Source organism: Castor canadensis, chromosome 7, assembly GCF_047511655.1.
Source record: "Castor canadensis chromosome 7, mCasCan1.hap1v2, whole genome shotgun sequence".
NCBI lineage: Eukaryota > Metazoa > Chordata > Mammalia > Rodentia > Castoridae > Castor > Castor canadensis.
The window spans coordinates 133,836,537-133,854,934 of NC_133392.1; the positions used below are offsets into that span (position 1 = coordinate 133,836,537).

Sequence of the window (18,398 nt, forward strand, 5' to 3'; positions counted from 1 at the left end):
CGTGCCTCTGTTTCTGTAACAGTAACATGGGGGAAATGACGAATTGGGGAAAGAGGTACTTCAGGAGTTTTGTGATGATCCTAGTATTTTAATTATGTAACATTTCCCCTTATATAAGGGACATAGGACATATATTTACATTTTAAATGAAAGTGGATAAAACATTCACTCTTGGTATCTTTTCTTTTGGGGTGTAGTTCCTCTGAGACAGCCAAAGGTATCAACCTTACTATGCAATTTATTGGATAATAATCTAAGCAGCTAAATTATAATTTACTCCATTGTTCCCTTTAAGAAAAAAAGCAAGCTATACATTTTAAACAGGTCAAATATTGTTACAATGAAAAGTTTCTATAATACCAATACCACATCAATGACCAATTTATTTCAAGTAATACCTAATAACATTCTGGTACCATAAAATAGTTGAGAACTTTTGGAGTTCATTTTAACATGACAAAAATTTACATTTTTATAGCAAAGAATTTTATAAATACTAATAAATATTACCAAGACAGACTTGTAAAATGTTAAACAAGTGCCAGAAAGAAACCAGAAATTTAAATTTGGATTAAAAAATGAATCTAAATTTTTATAGCAAGAGGCAGATCTATTTCCTTTTTTTTCATCAAATGCTACATCATTAAAATTTAAAAAATTTTTTAGGTGGTACTAGGGTTTGAATTCAGGGCCTCTTGCTTGCTAAGCAGCTCTAGCTCTACCACTTGAGCCACACCCCAGCCTCTTTTCTTCTTTTAAAATGCTACATGTTACTGAATTATGGAATGAAGCACATTCATTTTCCTTTGTATATAAATGAGATTGAAAAATCATTGACTTTGGTCAATGATTGTAACTTTTTTATGGTTTCTGGACAGATTTATTAGTATAATTCATTACATACTATTTGACAAAACGTATGGTCCTTATGTTCTCTGGCAAGAGGGCACCCAGGCCTGTCTGATGAATCTTTTCTTATGATGAGTAAATCACAAACTATGATCAAAATGAAGGTTACTACAAAATAAGCATGAAGTGAAATTTACATAAGGAAAAAACCACCATGGCTGGTAAGCACATGATTGTACTGACTCTCAACATGGAAGAAAAAATATGATAAACTTGTAAAACTGATCTAACTTATAAATATGGTAAGGTATGTGCAAGATATCCTCTTGGTAGATGAAAAAGATTACATTTGTTAATCTATAAGTTCAGAAACACTCTAAAAACATACAAAAATCTTTGAAGAAACATACATCAAAAGATAAAAAATATAAAATTCACATAAAAAGCATCATTTGATCTGAAAAGACTGTGATGATTAATCTTCATTGTAAACATGACTGGATTGAGAGATACCTAGGGAGATTACTAAAGCATACCTCTTGGTGTGTCTGTGATGGCGTTTCCAGAGATGATTGGATCATGAGAGCTCTGGGCCCAATGAATGGATTCATTCCTTGATAGGCTCATATGTCATTGAGAGATGGTGAAAGACAGGAGGCAGGGCATACTTTGAGGAAGTAGGTCACTGGGGGTGTGTCCTTGGGGGCCTCTTCCTGTATTGCTCTGCTAATCACTCCCTGTCCCCCATCTTGGACTGACATCTCTGAAACCATGAGGCGGAATAGAGAATTTCTCCCCTTACATTGTTTCTCTCAGATATTTGATAACAGTGATGAGAAAATTCATTTGTCAATGGTCCATTAACCACATTTTAGGTTGTTCTCACTCTAGAGACAACCTGCTTCCAGTCTATTGAAAATGTAGTCTTTTTCCTAATAAACTTTACTATCATTTTCACACATACACAAAATGACACTATTATTTAAAAAATTCTTAAAATTAAGTCTTCTGGCTTATTAGAAATGCAGCTTTAAAAAATTTTTTCTTAACATACGGAGCCAGCATGGTTCAAAATGAAAAGAGAAGAAACTTATTATCTGAGTTGATTAAAAAGGACACCACCTATTGGATTCATGCCCTATTACTTAAACAAACCTTAGAGAATTATGTTACCTCTTCCCCCCTCCCCCCTTGCACTGGGGGGTTTGAACTTAGAGCCTTCTACTTGCTAGGCAGGTGCTCTACTACTTGAGCCACACCCCAGTCAAACATTTTAAAAGTGAAAATTAGAAATTCATAGGACAGAGATCTACTTTTAAGAATGACCTACTAACAAACATAATATAGTTACAATTTTTAGAACAGCTTTAGGATGTGCAATTTCTGTAGCATTCTACACAAATTACTTTGCATCGAGCTGTTTTTATAAAACTTACATTTATAGGATTCCACTACATGAGGAATCTTCATAAGACACTGAAATTATTTGTGCAACTGATAAGTTTGTTGTGGTTTTTACATTTACAAGGTTTGGATCTTGGGTACATTCTTAGGCGTGGGCCAACTAAAGACTTTTGTACAACTCTTCCATTCACGATTTCTCACCATAGTAAGCCCTTTTATGTTTGTGAATTCAAGCGAGATGACTTACAGGCATTCCCCCACACTTTACCTTGACTCTAGTTCTCTTCCTTATGCATTGTCACATTTGCTAGAAACGTCATGGGATATTGAGGCCTCCTCACATTCTACATTTATGAATTCTCTCTATTGTGAATTCTTTCATGTTTCTGAAGGGAACCAGAACAAGTGAATGCTTTCCCACATTGCTTACATACATAGGGCTTCTCACCAGTGTGAATTTGTTCATGTCTTCGAAAATTACTCAAAGAAGAGAAGGCTTTCCCACATTGCTTACACTCGTAGGGTTTCTCTCCACTGTGAATCTTTTCATGGCATCGAAGGGAACTGTGACCAGTGAAGGCTTTGCCACATTCCTTGCATTTATAGGGTTTTTCTCCAGTGTGAGTTCTTTCATGTATTCGAAAGGAACTAGAAGAACTGAAACCCTTCCCACACTGCTTACATAGAAAGGGCTTTTCTCCAGTGTGAGTCCTTTCATGCCGTCGAATGGAACTGGTGCATGGGAAAGCTTTCCCACATTGCTCACACACGTAGGGCTTCTCTCCACTGTGAATGCTTTCATGATAACGAAGAGAAGTACGACTAGTGAAGGCTTTATTACATAGTTTACATAAATACGGTTTCTCTCCAGTGTGATTTCGTTTATGTGTCTGAAAGGAATTGTAATAAGTGAAGGCTTTTCCACACTGCTTACACACATAGGGCTTCTCTCCAGTGTGAGTCCGTTCATGCTGTTGAAAATTAGTCAAATGACTGAAGGCTTTCCCACATTGCTTACACACGTAGGGTTTCTCTCCCGTGTGAGCACGTTCATGTCTTCGAATGCTACTCAAGAAAGAAAAGGCTTTCCCACATTGCTTACATACATAGGGTTTCTCTCCAGTGTGAACCCTTTCATGGTACTGAGGGGCACTGGAATAAGCGAAGGCTTCACCAAGTTGCTTACACACATATGTTTTCTCTTTAGTATCAATTTTCACATGTATTTGACTATAACTGTAACTTCTGAGGGCTTTCTCAGATTCCTTATAGTCACAGTGTTTCTCTCCAGTTTGAGTTGGTTCTTGCTTCAGAGAGCATTCTGAAAAACTGATGGCATTCCCACGGTCCTTATACTTATGCTGATTCTCTTCACATTCCTGATATTCGCAAGGTTTGTATCCAGTCTGAACACTGATAGGCACACTTAGGGGTAAAGGACCAATAAGGGTGTCATCACGCACTTGGCTTTCATAGACTTTTATGCCAAGAGTTTCCTTGTTTGCAACAGGATCTGGAATCTGGATGAAGAATTCTTCACACTGATTAGCTTCCTTATGTTCACAGAGTCTCCTGATCACTAGACTTCTTAGATTTCTCCAGGAATTTTTATATTCACCTTCAATGTTCTGCTCTTCCTGTGTTTTTCCTATAGCAGCCAGGTTCCTGAAGGTTTCCCACATTACATCTCTGTAGAGTTTCTTCTGGAAGGGATTCAGCAAAGCCCACTCCTCCAGAGTAAAGTTCACAGCCACATCCTCAAAGGTCACAGACTCCATTTTTAGATTCTAGAGTCCCTGGAATCTTTCCTTCAAATCTAACAGTCAGTGATGGTCACAAAGTAATGGTAACTGAGCCAACTGGGACACCTCTCAGTAGTCAAGAGAAGACAGTGAGTATGGTGGTGCCAGAAAAGAAGATCCCGCAGGGTATGGAGTTGGTTATAACTTTTATATAAGACAATCTAAATGAGTTAGTGAAATCAAGTCAGTAGTTTTAAGAACTTTCTAAGTGTTCACCATTAAAAAAAATCAAACTAAGTAAGACAACTGCTAGGGAATCCTATAATTCTATATACAGGTTTTTTTGTTGCTGGACATCGAACTATTTAGTGCCTCACGCACACTAAACACACAATCACTGAGCTACACCCCCATACCAACAGTTCTATTCTTAGTAGAGAATACATACATTTCCAGATAACACCTTTTTTCCCCACTATGATGTCTAAACAAAAGTGATTTTAAACATCTGAAATCAAAAAATATTCTTTGTAACAGATTATCACTACTATCTAGGGAAAAAGTAAAGCAATTAACACATGGAGAGTGATGCTCTGTTCATATTTTGGTCACAGGTCTCCTTTAAGAAACTTCGCTTCCTTCAGAATGGAAGACTTTATCTGTCTCCTATTTGATGGGGTTTAGAGCTAAAGCGGCTGAATGAACAAACATGGGAGACTGGAATCTCCTTGGAGGTATTCTGGAGGAAGTCCACATTTACTCCACCATGATTGGAAAGATCTGGCTCACCATCCTGTTCATATTTCGAATGCTTATTCTGGGCGTAGCAGCTGAAGATGTCTGGAGTGATGAGCAGTCTGGCTTCATCTGCAATACAGAACAACCAGGTTGCAGAAATGTGTGTTATGACCAGGCCTTTCCTATTTCCCTCATTAGACTCTGGGTTCTGCAGGTAATATTTGTATCTTCACCATCACTGGTCTACATGGGCCATGCTGTGTACCAATTGAGAGTTCTAGAGAAAGAGAGGCAGAGGATAAAAGCTCAATTAAAAAAAGAACTGGATGGAGTAGAGTTTGAAACGCCTGTGGATCACAGGAGATTGGAGCAAGGACTTTGTCAGCTGGAGTGGGGAAGGAAACCAAATAAAGCTCCACTCAGAGGAACCCTGCTTTGCACTTATGTGATACACATTTTCACTCGATCTGTGTTTGAAGTTGGGTTCATGGTTGGACAGTACCTCCTATATGGATTCCACTTAGATTCTCTGTTTAAATGCCATGGCCACCCATGTCCAAATGTAATCGATTGTTTTATCTCAAGACCCACTGAAAAGACAATATTCCTATTATTTATGCAGTGCATAGCCACTGTTTCACTTTTCTTAAACTTTCTAGAAATTTTCCACCTAGGTTTTAAGAAGATTAAAAGAGGGCTTTGGGGGCAATATAAACTGAAGGACAAGCATAATGACTTCTATGTAAACAACTCAAACCGAAGTCTAGCCAAGTATCAGAGAACATCTGTAAATTCGCTGAAGAGACTCCCTTCTGCACCTGATTATAATGTGCACATGGAAAAGCAAACACACACAGCAGCATGTCACAGTTTAAATTCACCTTCTGCATTTCAGGCAGCTCCTGACAATCTCAATGTAAATGATGAAAAATGCATTTTGGATGAAGAGGAGTCTAATGGGACGTGCACACTTAGCACTACCTGCAGTCACCTCCAACACATCGGCTTCAACAACAAAGGCACTCATAAAATATTTGGAAAAGAAGTCAATGGTAAGCACTTAAGGGAAAAAGGAGAAATTGATAGTAAAGACAGCAAAAGAAAACACTGCACCAGGAGTCAGTGTGCTATTCCAGGTCCTGGGATAGACACAGACAACCACGTTGGGCAATCACCCCACACAGTTTTCTCCCTGCCAGCTACCTGCACCTGGAAACCTCAATGGCTTAGTGCTACTTGGGGTCCCTCTACAAAAAGTGACAGCCAGGGGTCACCTCCTAAAGGTAACCTCAAGGTTCAAGGGGTTATGATCAGAACACTCCCTCCTTCACAGGGAGACTCCCAACTACTTGACACTCCTGATTCTTTGAGAGAGTTGTCCTTTGGGTCAAAGCTTGCTAGGACCTGCCACAATCCCACTGTTGGTCCCTCCAATGATTTAGTGACCCTGACGAACAACTTCATTGGTAGGCGGGTGCCCACAGACCTTCAGATCTGAACAGTTGGTGGCTTTTGGACATTCTACATATTACATCATCAGAGAACTAGCATAGTGGTGGTGGAAAATGGAGGAAGTAGATAAGGGCAGTTCTAAAGACCAGCTGTGAAGACAGACAATGCAAATTCATTTCAGAAAAGGAAAAAATTTCTTATTTTGAACTATGAAAGGATAATTCTAAACTCAAAGACATAAGCTAACCAAATTAGGAGTCCTCCCCCACCAAAAAATGTGTGAAACTAATTTTTGGATAAATTACGTGTTCAGAATCGAGGCTAAGTGGTTTTCTGACATCATTGGGAAATTGTTATCTATAGAATTCTTCCTTTTAGTTATTAATCCTTTGTCTTTGGACACTAGGTTAATTTTGTTTGCCCCCGGACTTAGTAACTTAGCTTCCTTATAGACTGCAAACTGATGTGCGCTGAGTACAATCATAACGTCGCTATCTAATAAATAAAATGCTAAAAAAGAGCTGAGGCTTTCTTCCACCAGTTTTGTAGCATCGCGGTTCACTTCCGGGATTGGAGTCTTTCTCAGCTTTCCTTCTCGTCACTTTACGAACATACTTCACCTACTGGGATGTTATGAGGATTAAAATGAAAAACAGCTACGTTTAGAACAGTGCCCGGCACATTTTAAGCGCTTGTACTAACACGTTACTACTCACCCTCCAGAGGCCCACCTGAAGTCAGCGACAAAACAAGGAGCTTCAGAGGGAAAAGCTGGAGTCAAAACACTCTGCTCAAGCCACGGGAAACCCCAGGGGCTCCCTGCATTTATCGTGCGTATTTACTTTTCCGAAGAGAGCCAAGAAGCCAGCACAAATGTGTCACCGCGGCTTCCGAGGACCCAATAGAGGACGGCGCGTCCAATACCTGGTGGAAGGAACCTGCCCCGCGCTACTGTCCAGAGCTCCCGGCCCCACCCCGGCCGCCACGCCCACCGGGGGGACCCACTTGAACACCCGCCCCGAGCTACCAAAACCTCGCGTCTCGTTCAGCAACCCACCCGCCGGAGGGCCGGAAGAGGAAGGAAAGGTGGAAGGAAGGACAGCTGGAGGGGCGGGCGTACGCAGCCTCCTTCGACTCAGACAGCTATGCAGGCTGCACAGCGTCCTGGTCGCCATGAAAACAGGCCACACCCCGGCGATCCCAGCTCGTGCTTCGCCAGTGCGCAGGCGCGCGCGCCCCTCAGCGCATGAGCAGTGCTCCCGCGAGCCCGCCAGCCACAGTCTCCGGCGCCAGCTACGCCGCTGTCGCTGTCACTATGGCCCATTACAAAGTGAGGGGGGCGCGGCGTGGCTGGGGGTGTGCGGGCGGTACCCAGCCGCTGGTCGGCACCGGGTGGGAGTTGGGGGGCGCGCGCAGATTTTAGGGGCTGAGGAGGCGAAGCGCAGGCGGGTGGCCGGACTCCCAGCGCCTTCTTTCTGCTCCGGCCCTGCGAGCTCCGGTCATTGACCCACGGTGTCTCCTCAGGCCGCCGACTCGAAGCGCGAGCAGTTCCGGAGGTACTTGGAGAAGTCGGGGGTGCTGGACACTCTGACCAAGGGTGAGCGTGGGCTAGGAGAGGGCTACTCGTGTCCTCAGCGTGCTCTCTGTACGGCGCTTCTGGCGGGCTGTGACGCGGGGAAGAAAGGGGAACAGGTGGGGCCCGCCCGGGGTCCAGCGAGGTGGGCCTCGAGGTGCGGCGAGCCCCGGCGCCGGGCGCGGCCGCTCTCCCCGCGGGGAGTGAAACTCTTGCAGCTGTTGCAAAGTCTCTCCAACTTCCGTTGCTTTGCCCTGAGTAGCCGCCGCCGACGTGTTTGCTACAGACCCTGGGATCCCAATTCCTCCCGTAGGAAGTTCTCAAGGTCCTCAGAATCTTAAACATTTTCTCTTGAATGAGGGGCAACTGGGAAAAAATGGGCTGCAGAGTAATTGAGTGAGCCTAATTCTCCAATGACCGCCAATTCCTACTCTGTAGATTTCCTAATTAAAGTAGAATTACAGTGTGAAGAGTTTCAGGGCACATCAAAATGGTTATATTGCTTACACTTTTAAAATGGAAGCTTACTTTTTTACTGTTACATTGTATCTCTTCTTCCCTGTGTTTGAGCTCTGAATAGAAGAGTAAGGTGCTTGAACAGGAGGACTCCAAGAGATAGTATAATACTGCTTATTTCATTAACTCAACAGTAATCTGAATGCCTGCTATGTGTTCCTCAGCGTCCTGGCTGGGAGTTTTCAAGGACATAGAATGGAATTGCTGGCGGAGATGAGGACGTATGAGAATAGGAAGTGTCTGGGAAGTAATACGGTTATGATTTGAGGAAACAAAGGGTAGGGCAAAATTCTGGGAGAACTGCTGAGTCGTAGCAAAAAAAAAAATTTGGCGGCACTGGCGTTTGAACTCAGGTCCTCACGCTTGGGCCACTCCGCCAACCCCTCCCCTCTTCTTTTTTTGTGAAGGTGAAGTTTTTTTTTTTTTTTTTTTTTTTTGAGGCAGGGTCTCACAAACTATTTGCTGGGGCTGGCTAGCAACCGTGATCCTCCTTATCTCTGTCACCTGAGTAGCTGGGATTACAGGTGTGAGCCACTGGTGCCCAGAAAAAGGTAACTTTTGATCAGAAAGAAACAGTGTATGATCTTAAGAATTTCAGGAAATACAGATTGAGCATTCCTAATCTGAAAATCTGAAATCCAAAATGCTCCAGAATCTGAAACTTTTTGAGGATACGATGCTGCAAGTGAGAAATTCCACACTTGACTACATGTGACATGTCACAGTCAAAACATAGGAGCCTAAAAATATTGTCTAAAATTACCATCAGGTGTACAAGAAGCATAAATGGATTTTGTGGCTAGTCTTGGATCTTTTCCCCAAGATACCTCATTATGTGTATACAAACATTCCAAACTCTGGAAAAAAAAAAATCCGATATTTTGGATGAGAGTTACTGAACCTGGGTAAGAAGGCCAGATGCTGGATAACGGGATGACAGAAAAGTGACACTTGTATGAGATAGCTAGATAGAGAGAAGAGACACAGCCTGTGGCCACACAAGGATTTCCCTTCATGAGAAATTGGAAATCCATGGGGGCTCTTTTCCTTTGCACATAGACACAGGAATCTAACCACTCCATTCCTTACAGTCTCCTAAATATCATCAGTCAACATAGCATCTATTGATATGATTTATTTAAAATTTCGTTCTCACCTTCAAACATAGGAGCTTGCTTTACACAAATTTAATTTATATTTTCTTGTCTGGCTATTTCCAAGAGGATTTGAAACTGCTTGTAACATTAAAATACTACAGAGAGGAAGGATAAAGGTACAGAGTTGGTATGCTGGTACCATGGCTCAAAGTGGTAAAGCACCTGCCTAGCCACCTAGAAAGAGCAAGGCCCTGAGTTCCAACACAGTACAAACAGGCTCACACTGTAAGTCTAGCTACTAAGGAGGCAGCAGAGATCAAGAGGATGGAGGTTTAAAGCCAGTCCAGGCCAAAAACAACAAAACAAACCAGACCCTACCTCAAAAATGCCCAACATATAAAAGGGCTGGTGGAGTGGCTCAAGTGGTAGAGCACATGTCTAGCAAGGTGAGGCTGAGTTCAAACCCCAGTGCTGCCAAAAAAAAAAAAAATTTAGAAGAGAGAGGGCATGTTAGCTATTTTGAGCACATGATCAACCTCTAAAAAAATGCTGGCTGCTAAGGCAAAAAAGGGGAACATGATTTAGTATAGAGTTCTCTTTATCTGATTAAAAGGAAGTACATTCATGCACAGAAAAGCACAGGAAACTTTACACTTACACTTTGCAAATATTTACTGTGTAACTACTACTGACAGAAATTTAGAAGCTGAGGGAAATGAGGTAAGAGAGGAGGAAAGTTAATATTCATGTCTTACAAAATTAATATTCAATATAGACTAGTGAAAACGAAGGGGAGAAGAAACAGGTTTGCACATGTAATTAATGAAAAGGCAATAAAGGGATTAGAATATTGTAACAGATACTGAAAGGAGAAGACCAGAGGATAGTGGTAAATATACCAGTTTCTCAAAAAATAGTGCCGTAAGTATATTTCAATATAATTTAAAAGTAGCTGCTCATTTGATATTTTTCATACTGTATATTATTTTAAATTAAAACTTTTAAAAGACAGCTGGGCATCAGTGGCTCACACCTGTAATCCTAGCTACTTAGGAAGCAGAGATCAGGAGGATGGTGGTTCGAAGCCAGCCTGGGCAAATAGTTCTTGAGACCCTATCTCGGAAAAAAACACTTCACCAAAAAAAAAAAAAAAAAAAAAAAAAAAAGGCTGGTGGAGTGGCTCAAGGTGTAGGTCCTGTATTGTATTCAAGTCTCAGTACCACAAAACAAAAACCCTAAAAGACAGATGGAACACATGGAAATTGGTTGAGAATAGGACTTAAGTTGAAGTGTAGGTATGCACAATTTTTTCTGTATGGAGTTAACATCTTGCTTTTATCAGATTTTTCAGAGGGTTCCACTCACAAAAGGGTTTTTTTTTTTTTCTTTTTATTTTTATTTTGGTGGGACTGGAGTTTGAACTAAGGGCTTTACATTTGCAAACCAGGTGCTCTACTGCTTGAGCCACACCTCCAGTCCATTTTGCTCTGGTTATTTTTGGAGATAGGCTCTTGCGAACTATTTGCCTGGGCTGATCTTGAATGGCAGTCCCAAGTTTCAGCCTCCAGGTAGCTAGGGTTACAGGTGTGAGTCACCAGCGCCAGGCCTCATCACTGGGTTAGAGAAATTTTTATCGGAAAAATAAATTCCAGGAGGAATGTGTTCACTAGATAACTAAGGTGTGTTCACATGAGCTATTAGATATGAAACCACTGTAGTACGTATTTTAACGCTGATCGGGATACATTTATTAGCCTGGAAAGGTTTTGGTTGTTGGTTATTTATTTAAGCATGTTATGTATGAGACTTCATTCTTGAACATTATGAATTGAAAGCTTCTTCCAGTAATTACCACAGTCCTATTGATTCTCTCAAATTTTATTCTCCCACACCTCTATCACCGTATTTTTAACTGGGTTACTACATCACCTCTTAATTGTTCTTACTGCCTTCATTCTTGTCCCACTTCAGTCAGTCTTCTGCACAGCAGTCAGGTGTGATCCTCTCACTCCTCTGTTTGAACTGCTTAATTATATGTATGCTGTCCTTACGATCAAAGTCCAGGCAAAAACGTACATGGTCCTCCCAAGGCTGGCCCTGACCACCTTTCCATTTATCCGAAGCACTCTTCACTAGGCCTCCTGTCTTTCCCTCTGGTGAGAAAGCCTTCTCTGATGTCCCCGGCTTAGTTAAGTATTTTTCCAGTGTGCTTCCATAACTCATACCAGTATTGCTGCTGGATACTCAGTTTCTTTGTCTAGTTCCTTGCTTATCTTTTGCACTGGACTATAAATTTGTGGGAAGCAGGGACCTTATCTGGCTTGTTCACCATTCTATGGACAGTCTTAGCAATGTGGCTTGAATATAGCAGGAACTTAATATTTACTGAGTTAGAGAATATTTCATTCATTCAAATTCAAGATTTTTAATTGTTGCTTTTTTCTTGCTTTTTGATTTGCAGTGTTGGTAGCCTTATATGAAGAACCAGAGAAACCTAATAGTGCTTTGGAGTATCCTTTTTATTTTTGAAGTCAGAAGAAAGTCCTATTATTGAAATTTTGATTTTTTTCACATAGATCGTCTTTAAAATACTTTTTTTGCTTATTGAAAAAGTTATTTTCTCTGGAGTTTTTTGACAGTGGTCTTTGGGTAAATATTGGTTGTCTGATGGGTGACTCTGGACAGGGCTACTCTGAACACTGCATTAGTTTCATTCGGCCCTAAGAAGTAATTTCTTAACATTGATGTTAGTTTTTTAAAGCATCACTTAGGAGCTGCTACGCCGGAAAATCCAGAAATAGAGCTGCTTCGCCTAGAATTGGCAGAAATGAAAGAAAAATATGAAGCTACTGTAGAAGAAAATAAAAAACTGAAAGCAAAGGTAAAATTTTTAAAGGAATTCATTTAAAACTAATCTCACCTCTACAGATTATCTGATCAAAACTTCACTAAAGGGCTGGAGAATGTAGCTCAATGGTAGAGCATTTGCCTAGCATGAGCAAGGCCCTGGGTTCTAGCCCCAGCACTGCAGAAACCAAACTGAGAATCTCACTGAAATGGGCAGCCAGGGAAGGAGGAAGGTGACTATCAAGCTGAATGAAATGCAAGGCGAACTTCTGCCCCACACAAGACAAACTGTAAATAGGACAAGCAAAGTATGGTCAAGAAGAGGCTCTTGGGAATCTACATCAACAAAAGGATGTGAATATGGTTAATACGGCTTGTAAGAAACGGAGAGTTCGAAGATTCTTAAATCAGCTTAGGTCAGTCTAGGCCACTGCTTTATGAGTAGTACCTCCAAGAGCTGTGCAGTACTAGTTTGTACTGTCATATGTGGTGGCCCTGGGTCAACAAATTTATAGAAGCAAACTGCACTTAATTTTATCTATTGCTAAAGTTTTTTCTTTGTTCAAACTCCCACGAGATTTTCATAAACTTCTTTGAGTCAACTCTAAGTCTTTGAGGTTTTACTACATTCTGAATCACATGTTACTGAAGGTATTTCTCATAATGTGAGATTGTGAAACAGGGACACTGGCCCTTTTGTAGGTGAGGAAACTAAAGCACAATGAAGTTCAGTATGTTTTTCAAGTCTGACAGCTAATTGGAAGAACCCAAATCTTAACCAAGTATTTTTACTAGGTATCATAACTTAGCATAAAAGAAAATGCTGTTTCCTAAGTGATCGAAGTTTCCACAATGTGCAATTGCTCTTTGATGCTATGACACCTTTCAAGTCAAAGACATTAATCACTTTTCAATGACTGACTAAAGTAAGACATGTTCTACAACCCTTTCCCTCTACTTTTTAGGGGAAGACAGTTCTTTATTATAAGGCACAGCTTGTTTGGGAAGATATAAATTATTGCATTTCAAGAATTTGAACAGTTTAGTCATGAACTGAAATTGAAATTTTAGTTTCCCAGTAATAAAAGGTTTATAAGAAAAGGGCTTTTATTAGGTTTGTTTGTATTAAGTCTTAAATCGCTGAATGGTTTTAAAAAAGATAGGTGTAGAAACTTTACTGATTTAATACTAAGTGAATATAACTTCTAAACTCATTTTGTTTTGTTGGTAGGTTTTTTACCCAATTTAGAATAAAATTCACCTAAACTCCTCTGTCTTTGCCCCATAGCTTGCTCAGTATGAACCACCTCAGGAGGAGAAGCGTGCTGAATAGGATTCTTCTCAGTTGAAAAGACACTGAAAAATGGTTTTGTATGACTTGAATAGTTTGTATAGTATATAATCTTTTCTGAACAGATGCTATAAAACTCTTTTAATATGTTAAATTCACTTACCACACTTTAACTGTTATAAACACATATACTTAGAATGACCAATAAAAGCTCAATATAACTTTCTTTGGGTCTTAAAGCAGGAGAGTCCAAAGTAAATCCTAAGAAAATCTTAAATAGTCATCCAATTCATTACTTTAAAAGACATTCTGCTTATTAGTCTGATTAGGAATGATGGTACTGGTGGCATTTTAGCTCAGGAATTTTAGAATGGAGCTATTCCTTGGTTTAGTTCAGGATAAGAGCATAGGTGCAATCATTCTTCACAATGAAGATGATGGTGTTTATATTCCCTGTTGGCAGCTGAGAGATCTGTGTGACTTAAGATGATTTTGCAGCGGCTCACGCCTGTAATCCTAGCTACCTGGGAGGCTAAGATCAGGAGAATCATGGTTTGAGGCCAGCCTGGGCAGACAGTTTGAGAGACCCCCATCTTTAAAATAAGCAGAACAGAATGGACTGGAGGTGTGAATCAAGCCATAGAGCACCTGCTTTGCAAGTGTGAAGCTGAGTTCAAACTCCAGTCCCACCAAAAAAAAAAAAAAAACCCAAACAAAAAACACATGCTTTTGTATGGTTCCCATGAATCTTCTCGTTTATATACTGAGGCACAAATAACTTTTTTTGCCACCACTTTGCCTTAGGTAGCTGTGTGTGTGCCAGTTTGAACTCTGACACCACATTTTCCTTCTATGCAATCATGCCTATCTGATAATGCTGCCTTGCTTTGCTATGTGCTGTAATGGGTCCTAGTTGCACATTAGCTTTTCTGTGTTAGTTCTCAATTTGTGTAATAAAGCTGGTACCCTGATTGTAATTTATATAACTTTAATAGGATCACACTGTTACCCTGTCATACTTAACTGCTTAGTTGAGCACAGAACAGAGGTAATATAATATTCTAAGTTCATGCACAAGCTAAGATGGGAAGGAGAATGAACTATGTATCATGGACAGTTATAGTTTATGGGTATAATTTTATAGTGCTTTTTTTCCCTCAAACTGTTTTTCTAGCCTTAAACTCATTTTATCTTCATTATCCCTGTGAAGTAGGTAGGGCAAGAATGACGGGAGGTTGGGTGCTGAAATTTTAGCCAAAGACTGATATTTATACAAATTAGTTACTAACTCTAGAACCTTGGGCACACTGGTTAACCCCTCTGAGATTCACTTTCTTCATCTGTTAAGTGAGAATATCTGTGCTGCCTACCTCACAGGGTTGTTGTGAGGGTGAAATGAGAATGTATATGCAAGATTTGTAAACGGTAAAGCACTATGTTCTCGTTTAGTAGTCCTTTTGCCTTTGTTTTGGAATACTTACAGTCAGATGCTTTGTTGATCTCTTATTTTCCTAGTTGGTAGATTAACATTTAAAAGAAATGTTCCTGTTTCATATATTCTGCCCCTTTTGTTAGAGAACCTGTCTATTGTTTGTTCAGAACACTCATCCAGTGAAAGCTGGTTTAACTAGCAAAGGCACCTGCTGGAAACAACCAGGACCAAGCTAATTATAGGGGCACTGTAATCAGTCATGTTGGCAGTCACAAGTTTGTTTTGGGAGGGATGCCAGAAACTACTGGAGAACATTCACATGGATAGATTTCTCTTTTACCAATGTGAGTGCCTCTGGCATGGACAGCAGTAGACTAGGTGCTGTGCATGATAAAGATGAATGACTTGAGGTAGGTTAGGAGACATGTATATAAATAACTACAGCATGGTTTAGATGTGCTAAGAACCTGAAGAATAATAAAACATGGCCCCATGAAGGTTCTGGAAGAGAAAGACTTGACTTCTTTAAGCAATTTGTATGGTAGTCCCCTTGTGGAGACACACAAGTAGAATTTCCCTGTTTTCCCAGGGAACCAGCATTACTATTTATGTCCGTGCGTCAGAGGCGCCCTCTTGTACCTTTCTTCTACACAGAATGGCAACATAATCACACTTTTGGGTGGAACTGACCTGTATGAATTGCAGTGCCAGCCAGCAATATTTAAGAATTGAGGGTCAGCTTTGCCCTGGGAGGTCCTTTTGAACATCTATCTGAATTTGGATGAAGACTATATATAAGATGCTCAATGGAATAGAAAATGGATCCCATAAGTTCAGTTCCTGCTATGCTTCCTCTGCTTTATCTATAAAATACAAATTTCACACCTTGCCTACCTCACAAGTTTGTTACAAGGATCAAAATCAAACATAATGATGTGAAAGTGCCTTGCAAACTGTTAAAGGACTACATTCAGATCAGATGGTAGTAAAGTCAAATCTGATAGGTGCCACAGAATTGGAAGGTCTGTTGGTAGACTATATGGGAAAATTTTACAATGATAATCTGGAGTACCCAAACTACTAGGCCTAAATGAAAAAGTTAAAATATCAAATCTTATATTTAGATTTTAAAAATGCAGTTATACAAGTTAGGCAGAATTGCTGGCAAAGTACTAGTTTTGGGATTATCAATGTGAACCACTTATAACCCATGTATGCTTTTTAAAAAATCCCATTCTGGCCAGGCATTGGTGGCTCACGCCTGTAATCCTGTCTACTCAGGAGGCAGAGATCAGGAAGAGCACCTCTGGAAGCCAGCCCAGGCAAATAGTTCTGTGAGACCCTATCTTGAAAAAATCCTTCACAAAAAAGGGCTGGTGGAGTGGCTCAAGGTATAGGCCCTAAGTTCAAGCCTCAGTATGGCAAAAAAAAAAAAAAAAAAAATCCCATTCTGGAAAACATTAATGGAAATACTGTCTTAGGTACTAACTAGTCATCCTGAAGGCTGGGTTGGTTAGTTATAAGTGCCAGATACTTGAAGGATGTTCAGAAGCTTGAATGCATTTAAAAGAATGATTAACAGGGAGAGAGGATTTGAAAATTTTTATAAGGCTGTAATGTTAAATGTGGCAGCCGCCAGCTACATGTAGCAGTTAAAGTAATTCAGTTCCTCAATCATACTAGCAACATTAGTGCTCAATCCACATGCGGCTGGTGGCTACCATATTCAACAGTACAGGTATAGAACATTTCACCACAGAAAGCACTGTTGGACATCACTGTAGAATGATTGAGGGGACAGAGAACACTTTTGGTGGGTAATGAAGACTGTAGTTTAGTATTTGAAGGACTATTAGGAAAAAGATGAAGACTACTATTTCTTTCCATGATCTTTAAGAGTGACTGCTGGTTTGATAAGAAATTTTAAACAAAACTGCCATAATTGACTGTTTTTGAGATAGCGCTCCTTTGGAAGTGTAGCCCATCCTCTGTATCCAGGGGTTTTTCATCTATGCATTCAACCGCGAATTGAAAATATTTGGACAAAAACTGTGTACTGAACATGTACAGACTTTTTTCCCTTGTCCTTATTCCCCAAGCAATACAGTATATTTACAGACCATTTACATTAGGTTATAAGTAATCTAGAAATGATAGAAAGTATACGGGAGGGTGTATGTAGGTTTTATGCAAATACTTGGCTATTTTATATAAGGAGCTTGAGTAGCCTTAATCTGTTCATGGGATTTGGGGGTGCCTGGAGGTAATCTTCCATGGATAGGGAGGAACGGCTGCATTTAAGTACATTCTGCATGTCTATTAGTGACACTATAGTTGATTCTTTTTTAGGTGAGAGGTTGGGCTAGATGATCCCTATGGGTTCATGCCTAACTGAAGCCCCAGACCTACACTAGCATACTTTCTCCTCCCAAGAAGTTAGTCTCTGGCCTCAATAAATAGAACGTTTGTCCAGCATGCACTGAGGCCATAGGTTTCATCCCCAGCACTGCAAACAAACCAAAACTAAAAACAGCCTCCTTAGAAGACCAAGGCCATCCCCTCTGCTTAAGTCCACTTGTCAAATATCCAATTCTTGGGATAGACAGCGAAAATTCCTTTAGCTTTCTCAAACATACTTGGTTGGTAACAAGCGTCTGCTCTCATTTATTCCTTTGATCTCTAATTTGAGGGAAGTCATGGAAGATGCAGTATTCTGTGGGGGAATGGGATTACTGGAGGAGCTAAGTGGGAAAGAGGGGAACGGTCCTGTTGGGTTTGAAGTGGCAGCAGTACCCGCTATCAGCGATCTACTGAAGAAAGATGTTCTAGCTTGGTTGAATTTGTCCAACTACCTGCTAGAATGCATTATCACACTGATCTTGCCTGCCTTGGTTGAGGCTTTGCCTTCTGGGTGGCTCCTCTATACCTTTGTATACTATTAGTATCCATCCATCATCTAGACCTGCCCAGAGCCACCTCCTTACAGACTCACCCTCCCAATTCCCGAGCATTTCATTTGTGCCTATGGCCTTCCCACAGTTTCTCGTACTTACTACGCAGAGGTCCAATCACTTAATCTTCCACCGACTTGAGGGCAGGCAAGGTCCGAGTGGGTTTCAGTTTCAAGGCCCTTGTTAGGTACCCAGGACATCGGAAGCATAAATATCGGGCCAGTACCAATGTAGGAAGATAACGAGCTCTTCCCCCCAATTGCTCAGACAGCATCTCCCCTTGCGGTGCTCTCGGAGCCCGGAAGAAGGCAGGGGTGCGGCGAGGAGCACAGCGGACGCAGGGCTGGACCGAGGTGCGTGTAGGATTGGCCAAGGCCCGGAACCGGGCTAGAGGCGCGGCCCGGCCGCCCTCCTCGTGACTCCTCCCCCCCCCTCCGCGGCTGCGAGTCAGGTGATTCCGGGCACGTGATGGGTACCACCTACCTTGTTGCTCTGGAATGGCGGTT

At 41.0% G+C, this 18,398-nt stretch overlaps 3 protein-coding genes across 5 annotated transcripts; 2 read left to right on the forward strand and 1 right to left on the reverse strand.

Annotated features, from left to right (window-relative positions):
* Window positions 1-220: 220 nt before the first annotated feature.
* Window positions 221-18,339, reverse strand: LOC141424968 (uncharacterized). Of its 3 annotated transcripts, none has more exons than XM_074080522.1 (2): window positions 17,995-18,339; window positions 221-4,862 (listed from the first exon to the last, which is right to left on the reverse strand). In XM_074080522.1, the coding sequence occupies exon 2, from the start codon at window positions 4,029-4,031 to the stop codon at window positions 2,604-2,606; it is 1,428 nt and encodes a 475-aa protein (XP_073936623.1). In that variant the 5' UTR covers window positions 4,032-4,862; window positions 17,995-18,339; the 3' UTR covers window positions 221-2,603. The 3 variants fall into 3 exon arrangements, with proteins under 3 accessions (XP_073936623.1, XP_073936621.1, XP_073936620.1); XM_074080520.1 differs by lacking the exon at window positions 17,995-18,339 and adding an exon at window positions 6,917-7,422; XM_074080519.1 differs by lacking the exon at window positions 17,995-18,339 and adding an exon at window positions 6,902-7,422.
* On the forward strand, window positions 4,705-6,426 carry Gja9 (gap junction protein alpha 9). The gene has a single exon (XM_020165736.2). The coding sequence runs from the start codon at window positions 4,705-4,707 to the stop codon at window positions 6,229-6,231; it is 1,527 nt and encodes a 508-aa protein (XP_020021325.2). The 3' UTR covers window positions 6,232-6,426.
* On the forward strand, window positions 7,368-14,960 carry Mycbp (MYC binding protein). Its single transcript, XM_074080526.1, has 5 exons — window positions 7,368-7,515; window positions 7,710-7,782; window positions 11,833-11,881; window positions 12,123-12,252; window positions 13,507-14,960. The coding sequence occupies exons 1-5, from the start codon at window positions 7,432-7,434 to the stop codon at window positions 13,549-13,551; spliced, it is 381 nt and encodes a 126-aa protein (XP_073936627.1). The 5' UTR covers window positions 7,368-7,431; the 3' UTR covers window positions 13,552-14,960.
* Window positions 18,340-18,398: the final 59 nt, after the last annotated feature.

What these genes read in the sequence shown, in the direction of transcription:
- LOC141424968 (XM_074080522.1), bottom strand. Translation starts at nt 4,031, where the DNA reads ATGGAGTCTGTGACCTTTGAGGATGTGGCTGTGAACTTTACTCTGGAG.
- Gja9 (XM_020165736.2), top strand. Translation starts at nt 4,705, where the DNA reads ATGGGAGACTGGAATCTCCTTGGAGGTATTCTGGAGGAAGTCCACATT.
- Mycbp (XM_074080526.1), top strand. Translation starts at nt 7,432, where the DNA reads ATGAGCAGTGCTCCCGCGAGCCCGCCAGCCACAGTCTCCGGCGCCAGC. An exon ending in GCTGGACACTCTGACCAAGG is followed by an intron (nt 7,783 to 11,832) that starts GTGAGCGTGGGC and finishes TTTGATTTGCAG; the next exon opens with TGTTGGTAGCCTTATATGAA. An exon ending in ATAAAAAACTGAAAGCAAAG is followed by an intron (nt 12,253 to 13,506) that starts GTAAAATTTTTA and finishes TTTGCCCCATAG; the next exon opens with CTTGCTCAGTATGAACCACC.